At 47.4% G+C, this 27,783-nt stretch overlaps 1 protein-coding gene across 2 annotated transcripts in view; it reads right to left on the bottom strand.

The window, feature by feature from the left end:
• The window catches only part of tbc1d22b (TBC1 domain family, member 22B), a 63,480-nt gene that overhangs the window by 24,112 nt on the left and 11,585 nt on the right, over positions 1-27,783 (bottom strand). For both annotated transcript variants that reach the window (XM_061258022.1, XM_061258023.1), the window contains 5 exons: positions 26,650-26,817; positions 22,044-22,114; positions 14,191-14,319; positions 10,592-10,657; positions 6,317-6,431 (listed from right to left, as the gene is read on the bottom strand). In XM_061258022.1, coding sequence (XP_061114006.1) covers positions 6,317-6,431; positions 10,592-10,657; positions 14,191-14,319; positions 22,044-22,114; positions 26,650-26,817 — 549 coding nt within the window. The remainder of the gene's footprint in view (positions 1-6,316; positions 6,432-10,591; positions 10,658-14,190; positions 14,320-22,043; positions 22,115-26,649; positions 26,818-27,783) is intronic.

Genomic DNA, 27,783 nt, shown 5'->3' with positions numbered 1-27,783 from the left:
CCTGTGTAGATTACCTTCCTTTACAGCTAGCAGCCACACAGATGGCCTGCAAAAGAACGGGGGTCTCAACACAAAAACAGCCCTTTTTTTAAAACTATAAAACATATACGCAAGTAAATACCATGACATAAAAGCTGACTGCCAGCACTTTTGTCTCATATTTATATTTTCAGCTCAAATTCAAATGCTTTAAGTACTGTACATAGTAAAAATAACACATTTAACTTTACCTTCACCATACTCTTGGAGGGCATGGACCACACTCTGTGAAGAACCTGCATTAAATCTACCTTAGTTAAGCAACAAGCTCTGTCGTATGAAAAGCCAGCACACTGTGCCGGATTGCCGTCTTCGTGACCGTTATTAGTGACATTTACAATAACCAGTGATTGCTTATGCGTCTGAAATAATATCACTGTCAGGAGGCTGAAGGACACCACTGGCCACAGGACTCGGGTGGAGGGATGGGGGGGGGGGGGGGGTTTATGTCCAGGCAGGGTAACAGCTCACAGGTCCCACGGGCTCCATGTGGGGCTCCTAAAAGATCTGACGAAACAGGAGCTGGACCTGTTGATGCCATCTCAACAGTGCCCAGCCCAGAGTCCCAGAGTGTGGCCTCTGGTGCACACACCACTATCTGACACAGGACAAGCTGAACGCTCAACAGGCCAGCTCTCCCAGGCCAGCTGGCCCTCTGAGACAGGAGCAGGCCAAGAAGCAAGAGCCGCCATCTGCCAACGTGAGAACATCGGGGCCTTGCGGGGCGGCCAACGCGTCACTCAGACGAGGGGCCCCTTCTCCCCTTCTGGACCAAGGGGCACCGCAGAACTGCATGCTGGGTAGATCTGCATGCACCACGCGGGGGTGACCTTGACCTAACAGTACATCTATATGAATACAAAGGTGCCATACAGCAGTACGTCTGTATGAATACAAAGCTACCGTACAGCCGTACATCTGTCTGAATACAAAAAGGTACCATACAGCTGTGAAAATGACATGAGACAAAATCATTAACAACCTTGTTAGCCTCCTTCGGTGTGTTGAAAGAGGGTGCAAATAGTACCACAGATTCACGAAGAACACACAAAACAGGGGTTTGCATAGGTTTTGGATGAAGAACCAATCCCAGACAATACTAGACGGAATACAAGTATCCGTATGAGTATCAGTACTAGAATAATGTGTGAATTTCCAGGGGAAATGGGAATGCCTGTTATATAAGCCACAACATAATTGTACAGAAGCAGCCCATACGACAGAGTGAATTATATTTAAAATATAATTTGATGTCCTGACAGTTAGTCACACGTCTCTCGCCTTCCCCCAGTTTCAAATGGACCGCAAACACGTTCGTCTAATTAACAATTTATAATAACCCAGAGCCCATATTGATTTAATGCGCCACATGTATACAGAGTGAAAGCACCATGTAAAAAAAAAAAAAGATCTTTGTGAATACATACATACATAGTCTCCGTCTCCCTCTCCATCCATCTCTCTACACAAACGCAGTAATTTGTCAACACATCAATAAAACTGTAAGCCCATGTACAGCACGGCTCCTGGCGTCCTGCGGTGGCCTTGACCCCGGCTGGAGCCGCAAGCCGTGCTGGAGAATATTACCCATAAGCACAGCGATAACAATTACCCGTGCATGTCAAATGCTCGCTGTGCATTAACCATCTGAATGATGAATGATAATGTGAGCATTTCGTTGTTCGACAACAAAAGCAGCCGGGTTCAGACATGTTTGCGAAGCCACTGCAAGTTCCTGAGCTATTGACCGAAAATACAATGAAGCTAATTCTGATTGTACACCGTGGGTGCGCCGGTTCGATCCCCCACCGTGGGTGTCTCCAAGTGCCCCAGACGCCTAACACCAATTGCTCCCAACGAGCTGATTGGTACCTTGCTGATTGGAGGTCTTTCACCGAGTGTGCGTGTGAATGGCTGAATGAGAGGCATTCATTGTAAAGCAACATAAATGCAGCCATTTACTAGATCAAGCAACAAAAGTTTTACTTTCATACATTTAAAATTGTAAACCAGACTAGCGGTGTGATAGACAACACGCATGTGGTGCGACAGGTGAGATTTTGTCTGGGAGACGTGTGGGCATGTACCCCCCCCCCCCCCCCCCCACACACAGCTGAACTGTGTCCAAAGTGAGTGTCATAAGATGGCTAATCCTACAGAGAACAGCGCCGGGTCCAACTGTGCTCAGGGGAGCCGTAAAACAGCAAAGACAAAGAAGAGGAGAACAAAAAAGCACTCATGTCAATGGGGTGCCCTTAACTCCCTCTTCTACGGATATAAGCCCAAAAACATCTGGTGCAAAAGACCATAAAAGGGATCCACAGGGGAGGGAAACAGAGAGATTAAGAGAAAGAGGAGAGAAGGACGGCTGAAGGACACCGATCATGCAGCACAGTAGACGTGTTCACTGCAGAACGATGGCTTTACCAGTCTTACGCTTTCACTCCAGTTACTTAAACTGCCTGATGGGTGATGTGGGTGATGCATTAGGCAAAGCTATAGACTGACATCTCTCCGCTTTCTTAAATTGCTCAGGGTTACCACATGCGATGCCGTACTAAGTGACTGTAATGCATGTCCATTTGTGAACAGAAGCTTTAAGGTTTTTTTTTTTGTTTTTTTTCCAACCACAGAATCTCTTGTCAGCTCCTTCCGGTAAGTTCTCAGCTCTAATCTGAAGGACAGTGCAATTTCTAATACTGTCCTTCAGAGGCGACCGTGAACAGCACAAGAGAACGAAACAACACATTTCTGGCCAACTAAACTAATTAACTTCCACGCGCGAGGTTATTCAAATAAATTCCGCCGCAGTGGGAAAGGCTAAGCGGGCCAGCCACGCTGTTTGACCCCAAAGTGGTAAAACAATGGAGCTTTAACGATTACGTTGTAGCTACCCGTTTTTATTTTTGGTATTAACTTGAACACAACGGGCTGTTTGAGTGCCCAGAGCAGGACATGCTTACACCACTATGATTAGAGAGAATTAAGAGGATTTAGGAGGCCTCTGTCAGAAACCGTTAAACGGCAGTGAAATTAATGGTCTGTGCTCGGGCTGATGTGCTGCTAAGGGGGAATAACAAGCGCTGGCTGATGAGGGCCTTTCGCAGCGGAACCGCGCCACGCGGACGCCCGCCCGCCGTCCCCGCGGCGACGGTGTTAAAGGGCGCCTGGGCGAAGGCGCCGCGCCGTCGGCAGGGCCGGCGGTCGATAGCGTTCGCACTCAAGGGCGGGTTTAGCCGGATTAGCTGCCGAGGTTGCTAACGAGTGTCTTCCCACATCGGTGTTTAAGGGCTACGCTGGGACGGAGAGGGGGAGAGAGGGAGGGATAACGGGGCCAGGAAACGGGAGGCGGGAGGGAGGGAAATGAGTGGAAGAGGAGGAGAGGGGAGTAAATCAGTAAAAGACAGCACAGTGGAGCGGTTGTCAGCGCAGATGCCTCGCAAGAAGGAGGTTCTGGGTTTAAGTCCAATGACAAGTAGCCCAGGGTCTACCCATGAAAATATACCTCTCTGGCTAACTCAGACTAGCCTTCCGGGTGACCAACACATCTACAGAAATGTTATTATAATGGATGTTTTCAGCCTCCTTGATCAGAAGCCAGAGCCCGTCCCCGCCTCCGCACTGTACCGGTGTAAGGTGCGGGCGCTTGTTACCCGCCGCACGTATAAACAAACACAAACAAGGGGCGGAAGCTTCCGGAGGCTAGTGCTTCACCTTTCATCTCTACAGAGCGCCGTGTTCCGGTTATGAGCATCATTCACGGGCATCGATCGGCTCCAGCCCCCCACACACACACGGGTGTGTAAACGGCTAAATCCCCACATCAATGAGCTCCTTCTGCTGGAGCTACTGAGCCACGGCCCCCGCTCTGAGGAAGGGGGGCATGGGGGGAGGGCAGGGGCGAGGACACTCGCAGTGCAAAGAATCTACTTCTCGATAATGAGCTACAGGGAGAAGACAAAGAGAGAGAGAGAAATAAGAATAGAATAATCTATTGTTTTATGGAAACAATTGCTTTGGCAACACTATGCTGATGTGTGGTCAAATAAATGAAGCTCATTTGATTTGAACTGAATTGAAAGAAAGAAATAGAGAAAAAAACAGAGAAAAAAAGAAAGGGCGAAGGACAGAGAGAGAGAAACAGACAGAGACACAGAGAGAGAGAGGGAGAGGAAGAGAGAGAGAGACAGAGAGAGAGAGAGAGAAAGACACAGAGAGAGAGCGAGAGAGAGAGAGCGAGAGACCGGAAGAGAGAAAGAGAGAGAGAGAGACAGAGACCGAAAGAGAGAGACAGACAGAGAGAGAGAGAGCGAGAGAGAGCGAGAGAGAGACAGAGACCGAAAGAGAGAGAGACAGAGAGAGAGCATTGATTGGGCTGAAGGGGTAGTCTCTCTCTGCACTCACGGGTGACATTGCTCGGATGGCACAGATGGGAAGGGATCAATGCGCGGCCTGCTTCCCCCCTAATCCTTAACTATCTCCAAGTAATTAACCTTCGCAGAAGAGAGCGGGAAACGCAGAAGCGAGGCTGCGGACGAGGCCAGCGTGTGGAGAACCAGCAATGAGTGCCGCTGCAGTCGCTGCTCAGTCCTCCCCGCTCTCCAGGCCTGGGGCCACATCGGAACCGGCCGCCGATTCAAATACTCTCCCACGCTTTCCGGAGCCTGTCTGGTGTTCCGGAACCTTCCGGTCCTCTCGATTGGCTCAATCGCACCAGGCAAGATCAATCGAGCGGAGAAACGTATTTGAATGCGAAACAATTATGTATTTGACCCTGATGCAGCCTGACGACATCACTGGCTGTTTCCCCACAATTGCCGAGTGTCTGAACTTCCTGGAACACAGCTATCTGCAGGGACGCTAACGACAACCGCCATCAGAGTTAATTACGACCGTTAGCTGACCGTATTGCATGGAAACCAACCGCACCTACAGACAGCACTTCAGCCCGCAAGGTCTGGAGGAAAACGTGACGTTTCACCAAGCAGCCAAATATGACTCCAGTTAGGAAGCGACACATCTAACCTAAGAGTTAAGCTATCGTTTAATGTCAGGCCTACAGAACTACTCTTCTGTGTCTTTAAAAAAACTGAGCACACAAAACCTGCTGCATCAGTAAGTCACTGTTTCCTTGGTCGGACGATAATGATCACAGATGTTAGGCTGCGTATCTCCAGCATAAACATGCAGAAATGTACAGAGAGAGCATCCGGACACCGGGTTAAGGCCTGTCCACCAAGAACTATACCTATAACCATAACTATGCCATCGGCCATTTTGAACGTGACACCCTGTGAATTTGGACGGCTTTCGATTGGCTGTCAGTATTTTATATTTAATGCTGCTGGAGAATGCTCTGAAAGTGATCCTAATGATATCGTTTGTTAGTGCTGTTGATGTTATAATTGTGGTGTGGACTCCCCCATCCACTTGAGTTAGAAGGGTTTTTAAAACCACATATTTACGGTTATCGTTATAGTTATCGTTCTTGGTGTGGACGGGCCATTATAATGGCTCTATAAAAGGTGTTTAACGGTCTTCTCCACTGTGGTTTTACACTCCTGTAATGATGACAGAGGCGGAGAAGGACTTGAGCGGGGAAATGGGAAAGTGATGTCTGCAGATACTGAAGGGATGAGAGCCACAGGGAGGAAGGGAGAGGAGGAAGGGGAAGAGGAGGAGGACGAGGAAGAAGAGGAGGACGAGGAAGAAGAGGAAGAGGAGGAAGATGTGAAGCCAGAGTGATAGGAGGGCATTATGTTCAGTCCCATACATACTGCTTCCACCCTGTTTGCAATCACTCATGAACGTTTTCACATTCCATCTATGTCTGTTCCTGGAGATCTACCGTCCTGCAGGTTGCCACTCCAACCCTAATAAAACAGCTAGAGATTTCATTGAACTGCTAATTACTAGAATCAGGTGTGCCAAATTGGGGTTGAAATTGAAACCTACAGGATGGGAGATCTCCGGGAACGTGGTTGGGAACCGTTGATCCATTTGCCCGGGTTCCGGTTGTCTCTTAGTAGTCTGACTTTCTGTAGAGTTTTATGGACTGTGATTTGATTGGTCTGACACTGAGCTGAAATGACCAGGCCACTGCTGCTGTGACATCACCCCAGAGAACCCTGCCACCATCTTACTGTCACAGCCATCCAAATGGAAAGGGTAGGAAAAGGGGGGGGGAAAGGAAAGGCAGATGACCAGAATAACTATGATGAACAGATGCAACCCCCATGGATGCCCGACAGAGATGCGGTCTGTTGGGAAGACTTACCCACGAACTCTGAGAGGAAGACCACGAAGAACGGCGTGACCAGGTCGTTGATGCCCTGAACGTACCCACTGGCAGGGTGGCGGATCGCCCAGATGAACAGGATCCTTTCAAACACCTGAAGATACACACACACATGGACAGGATCCTTTCAAACACCTGAAGACACACACAGATGAACAGGCTCCTTTCAAACACCTGAAGACACACACACACACACACACACATGAACAGGATCCTTTCAAACACCTGAAGACACACACACACACACATGAACAGGATCCTTTCAAACACCTGCAGACACACACACACATGAACAGGATCCTTTCAAACACCTGAAGACACACACACACACATGAACAGGATCCTTTCAAACACCTGAAGACACACACACACACACATGAACAGGATCCTTTCAAACACCTGCAGACACACACACACACGGACAAGATCCTTTCAAACACCTGAAGACACACACACACATGGACAGGATCCTTTCAAACACCTGAAGACGCACACACACATGAACAGGATCCTTTCAAACACCTGAAGACGCACACCTGATGAGGATGTCTGATACTGATACTTTAAGGATCAATCAACAAATACATAAATCTATGAATGTTACTGATGTTACCAGAAACACATTCCTGCATTCTGCTTGCCTACCAGTAGGGGACGACAATGAGCTGGACAGACCCAACCAAAAGAAAAATACCATTTGTGGAGCCTGTGTCTTAGTCTGTCTCTTCCATTTATTATATCTTTTTTTTTTTTTTTTTTTTTTTTTTTTGCTCGAGAAATTATCATTGAGAGGTGGATATAATGCTGGTCTTCCTTGAGATTTAATTGAATTGTTTCTACAGATCTCAAAATGAGATGATGGGAAGATTTCAAATGTTGCTCCCTGAACTCATAAAAATGTAATTTCATTTAAAGCTTGTCTTTCTAATTAACTAAAACACACTTACTGTCACAGTACCGAACAAAATGTATGTACGCAGTTTTATTCTGCAAATGAAGACAGACAAAAGAACATTTTCTAGGAATATACCACCACGGAGAAAATGCCTCCTGGGGCCTGTGGGTGTTCTGTTGCATTATGGGCCATGTGATTATGCAAATGAAATTCAATGTCAAGCGGTAAGCCTTGGGGTCGTCAAAATGCACATCGACAGGCTACCTGCATGTTGTGTTCCTATGTCTTTAAGAGGAACACGTTCATGACCATGCGCAAATGTACCAAATTCATCATGAATAAAAACAAGCAAACTGTCAGCCCTGTATGAAATGACTGAATGGGCAATGTAAAGGATGTAAAGGGCATCCTTTACATTGAAGACATTAAATACACACGCACACGCACACAGTAGTATCTGCTTCAGCAGCTGTGTGTGTGCCTGCACACATTACGCCCCCTCATTCGTTCATTCTCCCACAGAACACACGCTGCCAATCAGCCCAGGGGGCCAGGTTGGGGAGGATCCAGGAGGTGAGAGGATGGGGTAAAGGGGAGGGGGGGGCTGAGGAGTAGGGAAAGCCCCATCTCCTCTCCTCTGTGTGGAGGGGTATGGAGGCTCCGCTGTGCGTTCCCCTAAACCCCCCCCCCCCCCCACTGCGGAGCTCCAGGTGAGGGAGCCGGTAGAGGGTAGAGGCACAGACCCTCCGACAGTTAATAACGGCCATTTCCTCAAGCGGTGTGACAGCGCAGTGAGATCACCACGTCAGCCCTGGTTTAACACCTCCGACAGCACAGCAGCCCCATCCTTCTGCAGAGTTCTGCACTGGTCCATGTGGAAGAGTGCCCCCTACTGGCTTAGCAACCAGCATCATCTTCCCAAAATCGCTGAATCTCAAGCCCTATTCAGGACTATGTCTCCTTTTTGCAGTTGGACATGAGTTGGACATGAGTTGTAGCCTGGTTTCACAGTCTCTCTTTGACAAAAAAAAAAAAAATGTTTTCTCACTCTCCAGCTGAGTGGGCTCAGCATTCTGGCACAAAATGGCTGCCGTTGCATCACCTAGGTGAGTGCCACACTTTATTGGTGGTGGTTGAAGCTCCCCCTCATCACTGCAAAATGCTTTGATTTTTGAGAAAAGCACTATATAATTGCAAGGAATTATTATTAGTATTATTATCATTAATATGGGCGACGTGGCTCAGGCAGTAAGAGCAGTCGTCTGGCAGTCGGAGGGTTGCTGGTTCGATCCCCCGCCCGGGCTGTGTCGAAGTGTCCCTGAGCAAGACACCTAACCCCTAAATGCTCCTGACGAGCTGGTCGGTGCCTTGCATGGCAGCCAATCACCGTTGATGTGTGAGTGTGTGTATGAATGTGTGAATGGAGACGCATCAATTGTACAGCGCTTTGGATAAAGGCGCTATATAAATGCCAACCATTTACCATTTAATATACTATTTTCTCTGTCACATTATTCTCACGAGACACGGTTCCCCACCTCCTCTCCTCCTCCTGGCGCCTCCTCGTCGTGAGGGATCACATTCGTTCCGCGTTAGCGCGCGGTCGCGTTCCCTCCGCACGTTCGCGGTCAGGCGGGCCAGGAGGGCAGGGTCACCGTCGGTCTGCACCCTGACATCACCCCGGAGTGGAGTTCTCCTGGCACGGCCGGGTGGATTTACGGGGCTTTGCACAGAGAGTGCGGCGTCACCATATACCCCCCCCCCCCCCCCCCCCCGGGCCCTGGAGCCCAACCTCTGACGGCCGCAGAACGATTCCCGCCGCCGCCTGGCGCTCGGCGTAGCCCACCGCCCCGTCTCCCGCTGCCGTCTAATCCCCGGAGACTCCCCGCTTAACCCGGCGGGCGCGGTGACAACGATGGTATCTTCGCTTCAGATACACCGTGACCATATTTAACCTCGGCTGTGGGTTATGCCCACTTAACAATGACTACTGGCAGCTAAAAGCTCTAGAAACTTCTACAGCACTGGCTTGGAATTTAGAAAAAAAGAAATATATATATTCCATAAAAAAATCCATTCCAACTACTCTTCAAAGGGTTAAGAGTAATATAATTCTGTAAGTTGAAGTTAAATTGAATCATGGGATTCCTGCATATTGCGCTCCTTCATTAGAGAAAAGGGAATAATAATAAAGTGATAGGGCTGGCGGTGAATAGCGATGGGGAGAGAGTTCAGTCTGCTGGCCTTTGATCCCTCGTCTCCTCGCTCCCCTGTCAGAGCGCAGGGAGGCGTTCCACACTGCGCCAGCGCCCCCTGGTGGAGACACACTGCTGCAGTCACCAAGGCTTGACTGATGCCCCTTCTTTAAGGGTCGCCTTGTGGGGACGCGCTCCCTCACAACTAGGGATGCCAGACGCCCGGTTTTCAACCAGAATTTCACACTCAAATTCACCCTTTTGTACATGTTTGTTCTGCGGTCCAGGGCAGACAATATAATGTCAAGTCTGTGCCACTGATTGAAGAAAATGACGGTTCGTTCGTAATGAATTTCCATCTCAACCACCCCCGCCCCCTAGTCTGTGATCATTTCCACTGGCCAGAACACCCCCCACCCGCCTGACCCCCCGTGGCACATAAACAGCACACGTGTGGACACATACATGCACTACCAGGCTGTCGAAATCACATGCTACACAAATAAACGATGCACGCAATAACAAAGCCAGCATTTAGTTGTTTGCAGTTCTGCTCTTCCCCTGAAAGACAGGGCGTCAGGGTCCATCACAGCTCATCAGCATGTGCTAAACAGAAGCCTGACACCGTGTAGACTCCAGCAACCCCCCCCACATGCAGAGGAACAGTTCTCCACACTGTAAAACTGCTGTGCCGTTTGACTGCTGACCACTTAAGCATCGCTCAAACAGCTACGCAGCGCTGCCAGTCAGTTTTTAAAGCGTGTTCTGAGGAAAGGGTAATGTAATGACATGCAGTGAGGAGAGTTACTGAACAAGAGTCAGGCTGGCTGCTGGCTCCCTCATCTTTTCTGCTTGCTCTCTCTCTCTTTCTTTCTCCCTCCCTCCCCCTCCCTGTCCTCTCCTTTTCTGTGCGCCGTCTCCTCTGTCTACTCTCTTCCACCCTTTCTCTCTCACTCTCTCTCTTCTTTTCTGTGCTGTCGCTCTCCCTTTCTCTCTCTCTCTAATTTTCTGTGTGCATTCCGTAGGACACACTCTCACCTCTGGTGAAAGACTATACAATGGTGTATGTAATAAAGTGAGGATAAAGTCTGTCTGTAAAAGGCCTGGACACCCCCACATACATACAGAACATGGGGGGGGGGGGGGGGGAGAGACTGCACTCACCTCCTGCACCAAGGGCTGCTGGAACAGGGGGATCAGAGGATTTGTCCTGGGAATGTCGATGTGGATCTGGGGAGCCGGAATGGTGAGAGCGTGTCAGAGTTTCAGTCCCCATGCGCAATCAATTACAGGGAAAACAAATGAATAAACCATGAACAAAACCAACAAGTATTTCAGAGGGCTGCAGGCACTGAGGTGCTGATCGATGAGCTGAGAGCAGAACACACACTAATGAGATATGAAGCCCACCCCACCGCACAGTACAGCTGACTCTCTCCCCCATTACTGCTCCTGGCCCCTGTGTTCCGGCATTTTCCGCACATACCCCTGAACCCCGCGCCTCAAATGGCATGTAGAGGGCCTCATCAGCCTCTGACCCGTCCCCTGTAATGCCCTTTACGGATGGAGGGGGGAGCCGGGGGTGCTCAGGGGGTACCAGAGGTGAAGGCAGGGTGGGGGGGGGTTTATGGGACATTAGTGAGCTGCCCCAGACAGAGGGGGGCCACTGTGATTAGGCTCAATGGCCACATAAATACACATGATGACCTCTCAGCCTGATTTACTACACATACACAGACATGAAGACACACACACACACACACACACACACACAAAGACATGGAGACACACACACACACACACACACACACAAAGACATGGACACACAAACACACACACACACACACACACACAAAGACATGGACACACACACACACACACACACACATACACACATACACACATACACACATACACACATACACACATACACACACAAGAACTCACTGGGGAGATGGGGAAAGAGGGTGCTAGATATAGGGAGAGAGACAGAGAGAAACACAGAGAGCAAGAGAAAGCAAGAGAGTGAGTGTGTGTGAGAGAGCGAGAGAGAGAGAGAGAGAGTGAGAGAGTGAGAGAGAACATACAAGAAAGACAGAAGGGGAGAGCAGGGGGAAAAAAGGTAAATGCAATAGATATCGAACACAAGTCCTACACCATTAACTTGAGTTTTATGCCCTGTAAGGATATCGATTTTGCCCTGGCCCATTAATGAGATGCTGTAAAGGAAGAAGAAGAAAATAAATAAATAAATAAAAAAATCTTTCTTTGGTTAGCTGTTATTTCTCAACCACATATAGCAAGTAGCCGACGTTAGCGCTAATGCGGCTCCTGTTTACTGGTATTCAATTAGCATCGCACGCTTTGCCGGAGGGTAGGAGCTGTCCGCCCACCGGCCAACTGCCTGCTGTCTGGCCTCCGCGGGTTTGAAGCTCTGGCCACCACAGAAGAAGAAGAGCGGGGCCTTCATGTTCAAAACACGGGCGGCTTGCCCGCTGCCCGAATCCGGCATTGCTGACTCCTGCTCGGAGTTTCACCTTCAAGAAAGCTACTCCTGGAATATTTATACACAAGTACAAACCCTTCCCAACCTCTAAATATTTAAGAGCTTACAGAAAAAGCAACTCAAACAAAACAAGATTAATTATTAAAACTGGAGTTGGGCTTGAGGAGAAAACCGGCAAGGTGTCAAATAAAGCTCCTACGTGTAGAATGGAAGCATTGACCCTGTAGGGCAGGATAACGGGGTTTTGTTCACTAAAGACAGCAATAATACAGTTAACTCTAAGTTAGGACACTTGATCTCCTCATTCCACACATATTTACAGTCCCGACCAAAAGCATTGGAACAGCAAGGCCAATTCCTTTGTTTTTGCTAAACAATGAAGACAATTGAGTTTGAGGTCAAAATATGACAGATCCAAAGTTTAGCATTTATTTCCTGGTATTTTTAATCTAGATTTGTTAAACAACTTAGAACATATCACCTTTTGTATCAGACCACCTCATTTTTAGGTGAGCAAAAGTATTGGAACATGTGGCTAACAGATGTGTCCTTTTAGATCGACTGGTTAAACAATAAATAGTTCTGACTGTCCACTCTTGGTTTAAGCCTTCGGTTTCACCTATGAAGACTGCATTTGTGTTACAAGCCACTTGAAGACTAGAGAGCTGTCTTTGGGAGAAAAGCAAGCCATTTTGAAGCATAGAAAAGAGGGGAAATCGATCAGAGCCATTGCACAAGCATCGGGGATAGCTTGTACAACTTGGAATGTGCCGGCGTACTGAGCAACAGACATGGAACAATTCCACGAAGGCAAACAACGGCAGTTGAAGACAGACGCATTGTGAGAGGCTGCAATAAAAGCCTGGGAAAGCATCACAAAAAATAGAATGGAACAGTTTGGTGATGTTTGGATATGCTACCAAATATTAAGTGTTATTTACTTTCATTTACTTAAATACTCTGCATTCCAAAACTTTTGCACACCTAAAAAATTGGGTGGCCTGATACCAAATGTAGTTTAACACATCTAGGTGTAAATACCAAGAAATAAAAGCTGAGATTCTCATGTTGGCCTTGCTGTTCCAATACTTTTGGAGGGAATTGTATGTACTTGTCGATTTTCTGAAGGCAGAGAAAATTTTTTGCAAACATTTAAAAAAAGAGACTCATTTACAGTGAGAACCTGTTCCTGGGCAGGGCTCCCTTCCTCCCTCCCTCCCTCCCTCCCTCCGCCCACCCATCCGTCTCTTCGTCTATCCTTCCCTCTAGCTCCCCCTCTCTCTTCCTTTCTCCCTCTAACCCTTCCTCCATCTCTTTGTCTCTCTCCCCCTCTCTCTTCTGTGTGATTTCCCGTTTCTGACACCTGTTCCTCAGCAGGGCTTGTTGGAGCAGATGCGGTGCCAGAAGAAGGCAGAACATGACAAAGATCCCTCAGCGGGTGGCTGTGCTCTTAAACACCGCCGCGCCGCCCCCCTCCCAGGCCTGGCACACCGCGCGCGGAGGAGAGCTGACAGGCTTCACCGGGAGCCGTGTAAACACAATCCATGCCGGCGCGGTGGGGTCGGGTTCTGAGGAGCAGTGATCCACCTGTCAGAGTGACTGAGGCCTGCTCCTGGGTCCGTGTGCTTATGAAAGCAGGCTGAGTCACAGGGCTCTGCCCAGAGAACTGAGAACAGCGGCCATTTGCTAAAGCCACCACACTAGGGTGCACTAGGGATGGGTTTAGCAGTTTGGGGGGCACTAGGGCTGGGTTTAGCAGTTTGGGGGGCACTGGGCTGGGTTTAGCTGTTTGGGGGGCACTAGGGCTGGGTCTAGCTGTTTGGGGGGCACTAGGGCTGGGTTTAGCTGTTTGGGGGGCACTAGGGCTGGGTCTAGCTGTTTGGGGGGCACTGGGCTGGGTTTAGCTGTTTGGGGGGCACTAGGGCTGGGTTTAGCTGTTTGGGGGGCACTAGGGCTGGGTTTAGCTGTTTGGGGGGCACTAGGGCTGGGTTTAGCTGTTTGGGGGGCACTAGGGCTGGGTTTAGCTGTTTGGGGGGCACTAGGGCTGGGTTTAGCTGTTTGGGGGGCACAGGGCTGGGTTTAGCTGTTTGGGGGGCACAGGGCTGGGTTTAGCTGTTTGGGGGGCACAGGGCTGGGTTTAGCTGTTTGGGGGGCACAGGGCTGGGTTTAGCTGTTTGGGGGGCACAGGGCTGGGTTTAGCTGTTTGGGGGGCACTGGGCTGGGTTTAGCTGTGTGGTGGGCACTGGGCTGGGTTTACCTGTCTGTATGTGTCCCTGTGATGCTCGTCTGTCCTGGAGTGGTAATACTGCTCAATGAAGCCAAAATACTCGTCCCTCTTCCTCTTCAAAACCAAATCCCTCCTCTCCATGTTGGCAGGAAGATAACCCTGCATGGAAGACAGACAGACAGACAGAGAAACAGAGAAACAGAGAGAGAGAGAGAGAGAGAGAGAGAGAGAGAGAGAGAGAGAGAGAGAGAAATGGAAAGAGATAGAGAAAGAGGGAGAGGAAGAGTAAGCAAGAGAGAGGGGTGAAGAGGAAATAGAGATAAGAAGAAAGGGAGGAGCAGATGCCGAAAGGGTGGGGGGGAGAGAGAGAGAGAGAGAGAGAGAGAGAGAGAGAGAGAGAGAGAGAGAGAGAGAGAGAGAGAGGGACATCAAGAAACAGAACAGGAATTGCAGGTTATTATTAATGCAGGGTAACAGACATTCAGAAATAACTCCCATTAGCATGCATGTGTGCTTGTGTTCACTCACAGTCACAGTGTATGTAGCTATAGTTTGTAGGGAAAAGGCAAGGCTAGATGAGGATGAAAAACATGTTTGTGCGTTTTTCTGTCTTTGGCATCCTGTTGTTCTGTGTGGTCACCTATGCCTGCAAGCTCTGGCTCCAGCTCACTGCTGCCCTCTACAGGTGGAAGGGGATTAATGTACCGAGTACTGCAGCCACTGCACCCAGCACACATACTCACATTCGATGAGCAGCCCAGGTCATTTTTTTATACACTGCAATTCAGTGAGTCACCGGGTTTAATCTATTATTGCAGTGCAATCAGAGGTACTGATGAGACCAAATCACAGCACAGCCAGCCTACACACACTCACCCATGCAAGCATCACACTACATTACAGTCATTTAGCGGATGCTCTTATCCAGAGCAACGTATAATAAAGTGCAAATCAGAACCAGGGACTCAAGTGCGTTGAAGACCCTAGAGGAAGGTACAGTCCCAAGTCCCAGACTGATCACATAAGTAAAAACTTGGACCCTTGAAGAGTACATCAACTTTCCAACTAGCATACCACGGTTGGCAGCTAGAATACCCAGAATGCCAAAATAATTCTATAAGCACGCACACATACACACGCGCGCACACGCACGTCGATTGACACGCACATACACACACACACAAGACACACACAGAAAATACAAACACACACACACACACACACACAAGCACCCAAGAGCATGTGCACGCACACAATCAAGCGAGACTGGCACACACACACACACTCCCCTTTAATCAGCGCTCTACTGCAGATGAGGGATCATGGGTGCCCCTGCCTCTTTGCAGGAGGATATGGAAGCGCACACATGCGCTGTGGAGACCAGCTGGGCCTGCAGAACGGTGATAAGGAAAAGTATCACTCGCATTTCCTTTCTCTAATTATTTCTTTTTTGATCTGTTGTCTTGGCACACGATGAGAAATCATAATAAATGAAGTAATACATTTGAATGTAAAGCGAAAACAAAAACAAACAAACGCATACGTGCCAAGTGGGGACCCGGCACCGTTGCCCTCTCCGTCTGTGAAAGACAAATTTTCCCCTCTTTTATCCGTGGGCCTCTGGCCGTGCCTCCCTTCCTCCTTCTTAAGATCATCTTCCTTTCATCTCGATCCCACTCTCTCTCCTACATCTCCGCTAGCCTCCACATTCTGTTCTTCATTCTCCGGTGTGCGCTTCACTGACACAAAAGCACTCAAAGGATGCACAGCGTGGCATGTGGGAATGGAAACTCCTCAAGCTGCACACGGTCAGAGGCGTTTGGATGAAGCTCGCTCACTCCCGTTCTCAGATACAACATACACGACATTCCACAAGTCATACACGGTCAGAGGCGTTCAGATGAAGCTCACTCACTCCCGTTCTCACATACAACATACCCGGCATTCCACAAGTCATACACGGTCAGAGGCGTTTAGATGAAGCTCGCTCACTCCCGTTCTCAGATACAACATACACGACATTCCACAAGTCATACACGGTCAGAGGCGTTTAGATGAAGCTCACTCACTCCCGTTCTCAGATACAACATACCCGGCATTCCACAAGTCATACACGGTCAGAGGCGTTTGGATGAAGCTCGCTCACTCCCGTTCTCAGATACAACATACACGACATTCCACAAGTCATACACGGTCAGAGGCGTTTAGATGAAGCTCGCTCACTCCCGTTCTCACATACAACATACCCGGCATTCCACAAGTCATACACGGTCAGAGGCGTTTAGATGAAGCTCGCTCACTCCCGTTCTCAGATACAACATACACGACATTCCACAAGTCATACACGGTCAGAGGCGTTTAGATGAAGCTCACTCACTCCCGTTCTCAGATACAACATACACGACATTCCACAAGTCATACACGGTCAGAGGCGTTTAGATGAAGCTCGCTCACTCCCGTTCTGAGATACAACATACCCGGCATTCCTCAGCGAACCAACACGGGATCTGGCCTCTCCACTATTACAGCACTGGCTGGAGAGATAATGCGCGAAACCAACACACATTAAACTGATTATTTTTTCCATCCAGCAATATGAGGGTTTAGTTGTGTGTGTGAATCACAGCGTAATGTTTAGTGGGGGCTCAGGATGATTAGAACAGGCCGTCTCATTCAGCATCACGGGGAGGAGAACGCTTTTACATTTCTGGCCTTCCTCCAAGTAGAGATGTTGCCTAGACAGAATATCTACACTACTCATTAAGAAGAAAAACCAATTACCTATGGAATTTGACAGGCCTTCCAAGCTGCAAATACACCCAGCTGTCTTCAAGCGCGAACGGCTTTCAATGGTTTACCTTGGATGAACGAACAAGAATTTCTAGAGAATTCTACAAGCAAGAATCCTACAGTACTTCCAAAGAATTCTACATGCGAGAATTCTACTCCCACAGAATTCCACAAGCAAGAATCCCATTTCCGGCAAATCCTACTTCCACCGAATCCTCAAAATATTCCACGTAGGGTTGGCAGCTTCTGCTGCCAGACAGGGACCCATATCGCATTCACACAAAGAGCTGTGTCATGACTGGGGAGGGGGCTAACGGGCCTGTTCTGAATCCGGCCTCAGACGCAAAGTGGCACGACCGGTCCCGCCGGCAGGAACGGCGTAATTACGGAGGAAGAGAGGCGAGACGCGCACCGTCGCCGGAATCAGACGGAGGGAAGCAGGGCTGAACGTATGCATGAACAAACAGAGTGAATAAGTTATGAAGGGAGCCAGTGTAGAGGAAACAGCCCCCTGTCTTCCCCAGAGAGGAACATAAGGCCGCAGCCACGGAGATAAATATTCAGATCCACATTAAAGACAGACTTGGCTCCGGGCTTGGATGCTCAATTAGTCACAAAGAAAGGGAGAGAATGCAAGTAAATAAATGAATAAACCAACTACTATACAGTTGGGATTGCTTGACAAATTCAACCCCCTCGGTGTGGATGCGCGCATCGTGTGCGTGCACGTGCGTGTGTCTCTCGTGCACGTGTGCGTGTCTCTTGTGCATGTGTGAACGCGTGCACGTGCATGCGCCTGAGTGTCTCTTGTGCATGAGTGTATGTGTGCACGCGCATGAGTGTGTGCATGTGTGTACGTGTGTACGCGCATGAGTGTGTGCTTGTGTGCGCTAATGCGTACTGTGCGTCTACATGCATTCTTCCTGTGTGCCACACATGTTTTTTTGTGCTTGTGTGTAGTAAGGCCTGCATCACAGAGGTAGGTTACCCTGAACATATTTACATATTTACTGCACTCCCTCCTAGCCGGTCTCCCAGCGTGTGCCATCAAGCCCCTCCAGCTGGTCCAGAATGCTGCAGCCCGCCTGATCACCAGTCAGCCCAGGTCAGCTCATGTCACCCCGCTTCTCATTGGCCTCCATTGGCTTCCTATTGCCGCACGCATCCGTTTCAAGGCCCTAGTGTTGGCATTTCAGGCTGCTAAGGGGACTGCCCCACCTTACATACAATCCTTGATCACTCCCTACTCCCCAGCTAGACCACTCCGGTCTGCCAGCTCTGGTCGCCTTATGGTTCCCTCTCTACATGCACCTGGAGGTCGAGCTGCACGTTCACGCCTGTTTTCCGTTCTGGTTCCTCAGTGGTGGAATGACTTGCCTACCACTGTCAGGACAGCAGAATCCCTCCCCCTATTTTGATGCAGACTCAAAACACACCTTTTCAAACTCTACCTTAGTCCTCCCTCCTGATTTCCCCCGCCCCTCCTTTCTGATATCCCTATCCTCCTCGTCTAACCCAAAAAATATATATAATAAAAAAATTGCACTTATGATGACGACTATATGTTTAGAACAGCATTCCATGTGTATTTTCCAAGTTATGGATGTGATGCTTTGACTTGTGAAGAACCTATGCACTTGTAAGTCGCTTTGGATTAAAAGTGTCTGCCAAATGACAAAAATGTAAATGTAAAATGTCATCACAGAGCAGAGTGTGGCTGCCCACTCATTTGTGTGCACTGTTAGCTCTGGCTGCCCGTTGGACCACATCCTCTGGGACTGTATTCCCTCATGCACACACAAACCCCAAAAGTGTGCCGGCGCATACATATCTGGACATCGTTTCTGCTGTTGTGGTTCTGTACTCCAGCACACTGGATGCGAGGTTAAAGTGCAGACTGTCAGCCTTAATGCGGGTATTAACATCCATATGAGGTGGGCTACGGAGGATATACAGCCGTTTTTTAATAGGAATATATAAACTGACTAGTGGGCTGCTTTGAATAGGAGGAGGAGATGTAGCCTGCGGGTAAACCTGTCAGATATTCCCAGACTTCACAGAGCAGTGCGGGAGCATTAACACGGGCTCCACGGCAGTACAAAGCAGGTTCTGCTGCCAGCTTCCCCAAAACACTCCCAGGGGTGTCTCCACTGTGTGGAGGCAGGTTAAATATTTCTAACCTGGCACACCGAGTGATCCTCACATTATCAAGGTAATCACGCCGTGAAGAGGGACTGGTCCACAGGGGAATGAGTCAACGGAGCCTCGTGAACTCAAGATGGCTGACATTTCACTCAGGGAAGGAGTCTGAGCTTGTAAACCCGCCTACACTTTTACATCGAAAACATCAAATGTATATGAACGTTGTGGTCCTGGTCCCAGCCAACAAAAAACATTCTCACAATGTCGCTGCAATGTAGTGGCAACGTTATACCATTGAGAAAGGGCTCCATTAATATTGTGAGAACATTTTGTGTAAGCCAGGGATGCCCTTGCGCTATACTGTTATCTGTTTGACAGTGACAGCCTTAAATAGATTATAAGCAAGTATCAGACCAGGATTCAAACAGTATTTGTTTTGGATTAAAATACTTTTCTGCAAGCTTGCCTGGGGTATTGGAACAAATGAAATTATCCCAAAAGTGGAAACCACACCCATCTGCTCCTCCTTGCAGGCTCAAATACAGGCAAGATCAATAGAGCACAGAAAAGTATCTTAATCCAAAATAACTGAGGTCTGGCTAATATAAACCGTTCCAACTTTTTGTCATTGGCCACAAAGAGACAGTCAGTCCTGAGCTGGTTGTCTGAATGCTGAATGGAGATAAAGATGACAGTCTCTCCCTGAGGGGCCCCTCCAATCCCAGCAGTAAACCAGGACAAATAAGTGAACCTCAACAAGTATTTTTAGTCTTACATTTAATATTAAAGATTTTATTTTTTGCTAAAAAAAAAAAGAAAAAAGAAAAGAAAATGTCACCTGTCAAGCAAACAGTAACTTAAAAGAAGCGAATATTTTCTACTTGAGAGACAAAAAATAAGATCTCTCTACAAGACTGAAACACTAGTTCAGACAGGCTGTTTGTGTAGTCTGTATGCTGTGAGGCCCCAGAGAGGCACTGCACTCCTCGGTCTTCTCATCCCGCGCCACGCTGGCAGGGCTGCGCCAAGCGGGACGGCCACCATCACAGGCTGGCACAGCAACGCCTGGCAGCGGTGCCCGAGCTCTCTCCACCCCTCTCTTTCCCTCTCTTTCTCCCTCTCACTAACCAGCTCTCTCTCTTTCCCTCTGACTCTCTCCATCTCTCTCTCCATCTCTCTAGCTCAGTCCCTGATGTGGGCAGCGCGCTCTCAACCCCTCTCTTTCTCCCTCTCACTCTAACCATCTCTCTCTCTTTCCCTCTCTCACTATCTCTCTCTTTCCCTCTCTTTCTCCCTCTCACTCTCACCATCTCTCCCTTTCCCTCTCTTTCTCACTCTCACCATCTCTCTCTTTCCCTCTCTTTCTCCCTCTCACTAACCATCTCTCTCTCTTTCCCTCTCACTCTCTCCATCTCTCTCTCCAGCTCAGTCCCTGATGCGGGCAGCGCGCTCTCAACCCCTCTCTTTCTCCCTCTCACTCTCACCATCTCTCTCTTTCCCTCTCTCACTCTCACTATCTCTCTCTCTTTCCCTCTCTCACCTTCACCATCTCTCTCTTTCCCTCTTTCTCCCTGTCACTCTCACCATCTCTCTTTCCCTCTCTCTCTCACAATCTCTCTTTCCATCTCTTTCTCACTCTCACCATCTTTCTCTTTCCCTCTCTTTCTCCCTCTCACTAACCATCTCTTCCCCTCTCACTCTCACCATCTCTCTCTTTCCCTCTCTTTCTCTCTCACTCTAACCATCTCTTTCTCTTTCCCTCTCTTTCTCCCTCTCACTCCAACCAGCTCTGTCTTTCCCTCTCTTTCTCCCTCTCACCCTCTCCATCTCTCTCCAGCTCGGTCCCTGACGCGGGCAGCACGCTCTCTTCGCTGGAGGAGTGCGGTCGTGCACTGAAGCCATGCCAGCGCTGGGTGCTGCGCGGCGTCCTTGACTGACGGTGGTGCTCACACACCAGGAGAGGACAGAGGGAGGGGCGCACCCCAAAACCCTCCATATGCGTGCCTGAGGTTCGAGGACGAGATGGCCCCCGAAACCCGAGGCCCTGCCAACGGCAACGCTTCCATCTCCGGCGGTAACGGGGAGAAATCAATCTGAACGAGAGCACGGCGAATGTGGCTGGCGCGCACCGCGTAATTACCCAGGCACAAAATTTCCAGGGAACGCAGCATGTAAATCTTAATTAAGAGAGCAAAGCTACCTTCAGGATGTTTGTTGGCTGTGTTCGAATATCCACCGAGACAGCCTTTTAAACAGAGTGATATCCTGCCAACTTCAATTTAATATTCTCAAATGGAAACAAAAAGTACAGCAAACAATCTTTGTTCAAGTTTATAAGGAGGGAAGAGTTAGCGTGGAATTGAGCAGTGTATCCAAAGGGCTGATAAACAAATAAGAGAGAGTGTCGTTTTGTGATAATTATTTAGCCACCAGCTTTGGCTCTCAATTATTTGGCTTATAATAGCTCACATACCACTATACGGTATTTTGGGAATAATCATGTTTTTTTGTTTTGTTTTGCTTGGTTTTGCTGGAAGGTATAGGGCATATCCTCTTCCGGCTGCCTCAGGCCTCAATATTTCCATAGCCCAGCCAGCCTTGAGCCTCCTGCAGAAAACCCAATACTGCTGCCTCATTTGGTTACCCACTATCTTACCTCAGGTATGCCAAAGTCACTCTAAATCCCAATATAACACTGCCCTGGCTAGCTACCCCCCTATGTACTGCCTTGCGTGTTGATCCTCCCATAACAGAAGGTTTCTGCTAAAGTCGGTATTTTGATAGATTATCTTGACTCAAAGCCCAGAAGTTGCACTTTCAAGCACTAGCATGGCTGTTAAAATGTCAAACACTCACCTTGGACTCTATTACATGATACAGCCTGGGATTTGTCATGCAGGTGAGTGAGCACTAAGAGTCGGTATGGGACCCAGGGGGGCGATGGGACTCACCGAGAGGAGCCTCCAGGTGATGGGCCGCACTTCCCGTGGTATCCCAGACCAGCTGAGCTTCCGCAGCTCCTCTGCAGAGGAGAGAGCAAACCAATGAGCACAGAACTCACATAATAAACACAACACACAACTCACACAGCTAATCTAATACAGAGCTCACACAGCTAATCTAATACACAACTCACACAGCTAATCTAATACACAACTCACACAGCTAATCTAATACACAACACACACAGCTAATCTAATACACAACTCACACAGCTAATCTAATACAGAACTCACACAGCTAATCTAACACACAACTAATCTAATACAGAACTCACACAGCTAATCTAACACACAACTCACGCAGCTAATCTAATACACAACACACACAGCTAATCTAATACACAACTCACACAGCTAATCTAATACAGAACTCACACAGCTAATCTAACACACAACTAATCTAATACAGAACTCACACAGCTAATCTAACACACAACTCACGCAGCTAATCTAACACACAACTCACACAGCTAATCTAATACACAACTCACACAGCTAATCTAACACAGGGGCCACATTAATTTGTGAGGTAAGAGCAGTCGTCTGGCAGTCAGAAGGTTGCCAGTTTGATCCCCCGCCCTGGGTGTGGCGAAGTGACCAAGATGCAATATAAATGTACCACTTAATACGGAGCTCACACAGTCAATCTAACAAAGAGTTAATCTCACAGTTATTTTCACAGTTAACCTAATACAGCGCTCACACTGTTAATGTAATACAGAATTAATCTCACAGTTATTTTCACAGTTAACCTAATACAGCGCTCACACAGTTAATCTAACAAAGAGTTAATCTCACAGTTATTTTCACAGTTAACCTAATACAGCACTCACACAGTTAATGTAATACAGAGTTAATCTCACAGTTATTTTCACAGTTAACCTAATACAGCGCTCACACAGTTAATGTAATACAGAGTTAATCTCACAGTTATTTTCACAGTTAACCTAATACAGCGCTCACACAGTTAATGTAATACAGAGTTAATCTCACAGTTATTTCCACAGTTAACACAAAAAAAAAGAACTAAAGAACAAATGCAAAGGCCAATCAATGAAGCTTGAACACAATAAAGTACACAGCAGCAGAGTCTCTGCAAAAGACAGTTCACTACTTTAGATGTGAAAGAGAAAAAAATGCAGCGTTACAGGAATCTCCATTCCGCAGTCACAGAGATCACTTAAAGGTAATGGAACAAAACCAGATTCAAATTATCCAGCAGTGCTGCCAACATGATGCTTTAAGAGCCTCCCGTTATTAGCCTGTTTAAGACAGCGGCCCTGACCTCGTGGAGGGGAGTGCTTTTGGCAACGGTTTCTGTGAAGCTGAACAGAATGGAGGGAGGCAGTACTGCGCACCCTGCTGTCATATTTTACCCCCCCCCCTCCCCCCAAAAATGCCTGTGGGACCCTGTACAGCAGCACAGAGACAGAGATACAGAGGAGAATGTGAAGGTTCAGTCCCCCTGTAACAGGATCCACACTCTCTAACAAACGACTGTGCAAATCAGAGGACAGCACTTCTCTACAGGACAGGCTGTCTCGCTGCAGAGCCTCAGCTGCCAGCCAACAGAGACACTGAAATGCAGCACTGCCGTTACGTTTCTGAAAATATACTTTATTGACCCCGTGGGGTATTCTTTCCTCTACAGACCCATCCTAGCTACAGTACTTGGGAGCAGCGGGCAGCCACAGTGTAGCCCCCGGAGACCAATTCGACAGTCAAAAAAACAAGAAAACATCTAGTGAGCAGCAAAAAAATACCTTGTTAATCAGAGAGGTCAGAGGAGAAGGGCCAGACTGCCCGAAGCTGACAGTAACGCAAATAAGTACACATTACAACAGTGGTATGCAGAAGAGCATCTTTGAACACACAACGAGTTAAACCTCTAAGTGGATAGGCTACAGCAGCAGAAGTGTAATACCAATACCAACAAAACGTATTAATAAAAACTAAAGCTACAAAGAGAAACGTCACATAGCATGACAAGTTAGTGCACTAATATTGTAGATATGGAAGGTGAAAGACTGATTCAGTAGGATAGCGCGGTCGACGCTAACCCAATCAGATGCTACCTTCGACGTGGCCTTACAGCAGCTCTGAGCCACTTTCAGACCGTAATAACTCCACAAGCAGGCGCTTCATTGGCTGAAAAAAGGAAAATTGGCCCAAGTGGGGGGAAAAAGGTGTTAATGCGATTACTTAAAAGAGGATCTTGTTGCTAACGTACCAGAATTCCCTGTGGATTTCACTAGGCATGTATGAAATCTCTCCAGTCATTAAAGGGCAACCGCAGTGAAAAGGTTTCTCCATTTCCTTGTTACTTTAATCACATTAAAGTATCAAAGAACCCAGTGATTTCTGAAGCTCATTATGGGTGGAAAGTACTAAAAATACTTATAATAACAGGAAGAATGTGAGGTGCCATGGTACCCGACTCCGACCTCCAGGTGAAAATGTGAGCTTCAAAGCCGTTCTTTTTACCTTCAGCAGAAAAAAATAGGAGCTGCCTGTGGGACCACATAGCATCCATTTTTTTAAAATTACAAATCGCAAAATAAAACACTCTTTCCATCATAACTCTCCTCTTTGTACAACAGTGTGAAACGGTGTAGAAGAAAAAAGAAAAAAAAAAAAAAAAAAAGTATATCAAAAGATTATCAAGAGGGCCGAATCACATACAATAAGCGCACATTGATAAATCAAAAGATGTACCACCGGTGGAATTTTAACATAACAATTAATTTAAGTTTAGCTAATGGAACCAAGGCAACCTTCAGTATGGTGCTTTTGATTGTGTTGAAGTGTTTTTCTGTATCTGTGCTGATGCACATAGGTATAACTGTCCTGTAAACAGAGAACTGCTGAAAATGTGACATGCAGAGCCATGGAAATATGAATCTGTTGTATCCAGTTAACTTTTGCACAGCACACCTGTCACCCAATATGGTTTACCTGTGACTATGCAATTTTCCCCCGAGGGCTATAATGGCTTTGGGCAGCTGCACAGAAAAAATCCTAGACGTCTGACAAATGTATGATTTATGATGTAGCTGTTGTGAAGTACAGATGCTGAGAGGACTGCCAGTAAAACTTTAGCTTTTTTTTTTTTTTTTACCATTTCAGAAAAATGATAATTTTTCCAATAGTATTCTTGTACACACACCACTATTAAAAAACTCTCGATAGACACTATTAAGTCTAAACAGTGTCTACATTTATATGATGATTTATTTTTAAAAAAGTATCACCACCAACAACTAGGAGAGTCCTTGGGTTTAAAGTTAAAGTCTTTCTGAAATGAGTGTTGTTGTCATCAACTGCCCGTCCCCATTAAAAAGTAATAAGCTGATAAAGTATCACACCGGAAAAGCGACAGTGATAAGGGCAGCACACCGGTGGTGTGTTCCAGTGGCATTGAGGCACGGCGACGTGTAGTAATGGCAGCAGACTGTCGCAGCCCCGGTGCCAGGGAACGGCGGACATTTTGTGATGGAGCTTTAGCTCCCCCCTCTGCTCATTCCACAGAGCGTGAGGCAGCCTCCCAGCCAAGTCAAGTTTATTTGTATAGCACATCAAGGCATATGTAAGGCAACTAAAAGCACTTTTACATAGAAAGACGTTCCGTGAAAGCGTTATCCTAGAGGAGAGGTGGATGAGGGATTATGACAGGGTCAGGGCTAACACTTCAATGAGTAGGTTTTTTTGAATGTCAGAGTCTGTCGGGTTTCAAAGTAAAAACCGAAGAAAACAAAACAACATCAAAACTGCTTACATATGAGCGTGAGATCGGCTATGAGAAATCTGTAGCCCTTAATTAAATTCCCCCCCCCCCCCCTTGTTATGCAAAGCCAAGTGTGGCAAGCAAAGCAGTGGAGAGAGTGTTTAGCTCACATCCTGAGAGAGGCTTTAGCGTCTATACTCACAAACTGAACATGAAAAACAAATAAGGACACAAACGCTCCGGGATTATAAGAGGCACTGCGGCAAATTACGACCTTTACAATCAACTAGAAAAAAACGAATGGTAGAGCACTGTGCTAACATTCGTTACACTGTATTTTAAGCCTGCAAACAACAGACAACCTTCAGCAAATGATTTGTGTCACGTGAATCTGAGAAGCAGGGTATCTTACCCTGATTATGGCAATACCCGATGACTGAAATGGTCATGGTAACGCCTTTATCTAATTATCTTTATCAGTGTATCTTTATCGGTCTATTCAAAACCTGATTAAAACACCCGGATTTTGTCATCTTTCCTTTTTTTGCTGCATGTAGATGCAGCAAACGGTGCAAGTCAGGTGGACAATCCTGGATGAAAACAAGCATGGCTGCCGTGTACACCGTTTCTGTTTAGAATATGCAGATCATGGAACAATCATGCAAATACAGCTATTGCAGTAATCCCATTACACACTGTATATCCGTGTGTATGCAGTAATCAGAATAACTCGGTAATCAGGGTGCTGTCGTGCATGCAAACGTAGCTATTGAGGCTGAAATTTGCGATAGCCTCAGAGTAATCATTTTGAGCCCGATTGCTCCAACTCACCGAGGTCCGTGTTGGAGCTCGCCAACAGCTGCCGGAACTTATCCAGACGGCTCTTCTCTCTCACCGTCATGGGTGGGGCCCCCGAGGCATTCTGGTCCGAGATGCGGGCGACCAGCGGGATTATGGGCCGGATTGGGAGAGACTGCTGCTTCTGGATGGCCGTTCGAACTGTAAGGGCGGAGACACGAGGATAGCTTCAACTAAAAACAGTGGTCCGAACACAAAAACAGCCTTTTCCGTAAAATGGTAAAACATACACGCACGTAAACAAAAGATGATTTTCTGACTTTCACTTCACATAAAATATTTCCTAATTTTATCTCAAGGTATTTACCAAAAATAGCGAATTTCACTCTACCGATACCATACATATGTAGGGAACTGTATCTGTACAGATTACCAGATGGTTAGGACAGGATCCATTCACTGCTATCACTTACCTTTAGACATCTGTAACTTTGAAAAGCACTTTGCATATGTTCCCATTTAAAATCCACCCTGCTCAAGATAAATATCTGAAGCATTCCTTCAAAGGAATCTATGGTTGGATTATTTCTACTGACGCAGGTATGGCACGGTCAGGCAAAATGATTACCGAGGTAGTCTTAAACAACAATAATACTCACTCAATCGAGCCAAATTAACTGGCCTTTTGCCTGGTGATCTTAAAGTACCTTTCGCATCGTCTAAATCTGTTAGTTCTGAACTTTCCAATTTCATACGGACATGTATGCTCTCTGCTTGTATAGTCAAAAGACAAAATGGTCCTTACATACATGTTAATGTATTTATTTAATTTGATTATTAATCTGTTATTTTAGCAGGAAAACCCCACCAAAATCATAAGAACGGTTACCATTTCAAGAACAGGATTCATAAAAAAAAAAAAAAAAAGGCTTCCTTTTAACCGGTCAACAAACTCCACTGACAGGGAGCCTCACAGAGAGAAGAGAAGATTCGGGAAGAGAGCCGTAATGGAGACGGATGCGGGTGACCTCATTGGAGAGTGGTGGAATACCCACGGGGCCCAGAGCTGTCCCTAAAGCAGTTTTAGAAGCGGCACCATCTGGCCGCTTCACACCAGACTGTGAGCCAACTCTACAGACAGAGAGTGCAGGTGATCTCCAGTGCACT

The sequence above is a fragment of the Conger conger genome, chromosome 10 (genome assembly GCF_963514075.1).
Source record: "Conger conger chromosome 10, fConCon1.1, whole genome shotgun sequence".
NCBI classification, from domain to species: domain Eukaryota; kingdom Metazoa; phylum Chordata; class Actinopteri; order Anguilliformes; family Congridae; genus Conger; species Conger conger.
The sequence above is the reverse complement of the archived record's forward strand: the minus strand, read 5'-3'. Positions and strand labels throughout refer to the sequence as shown.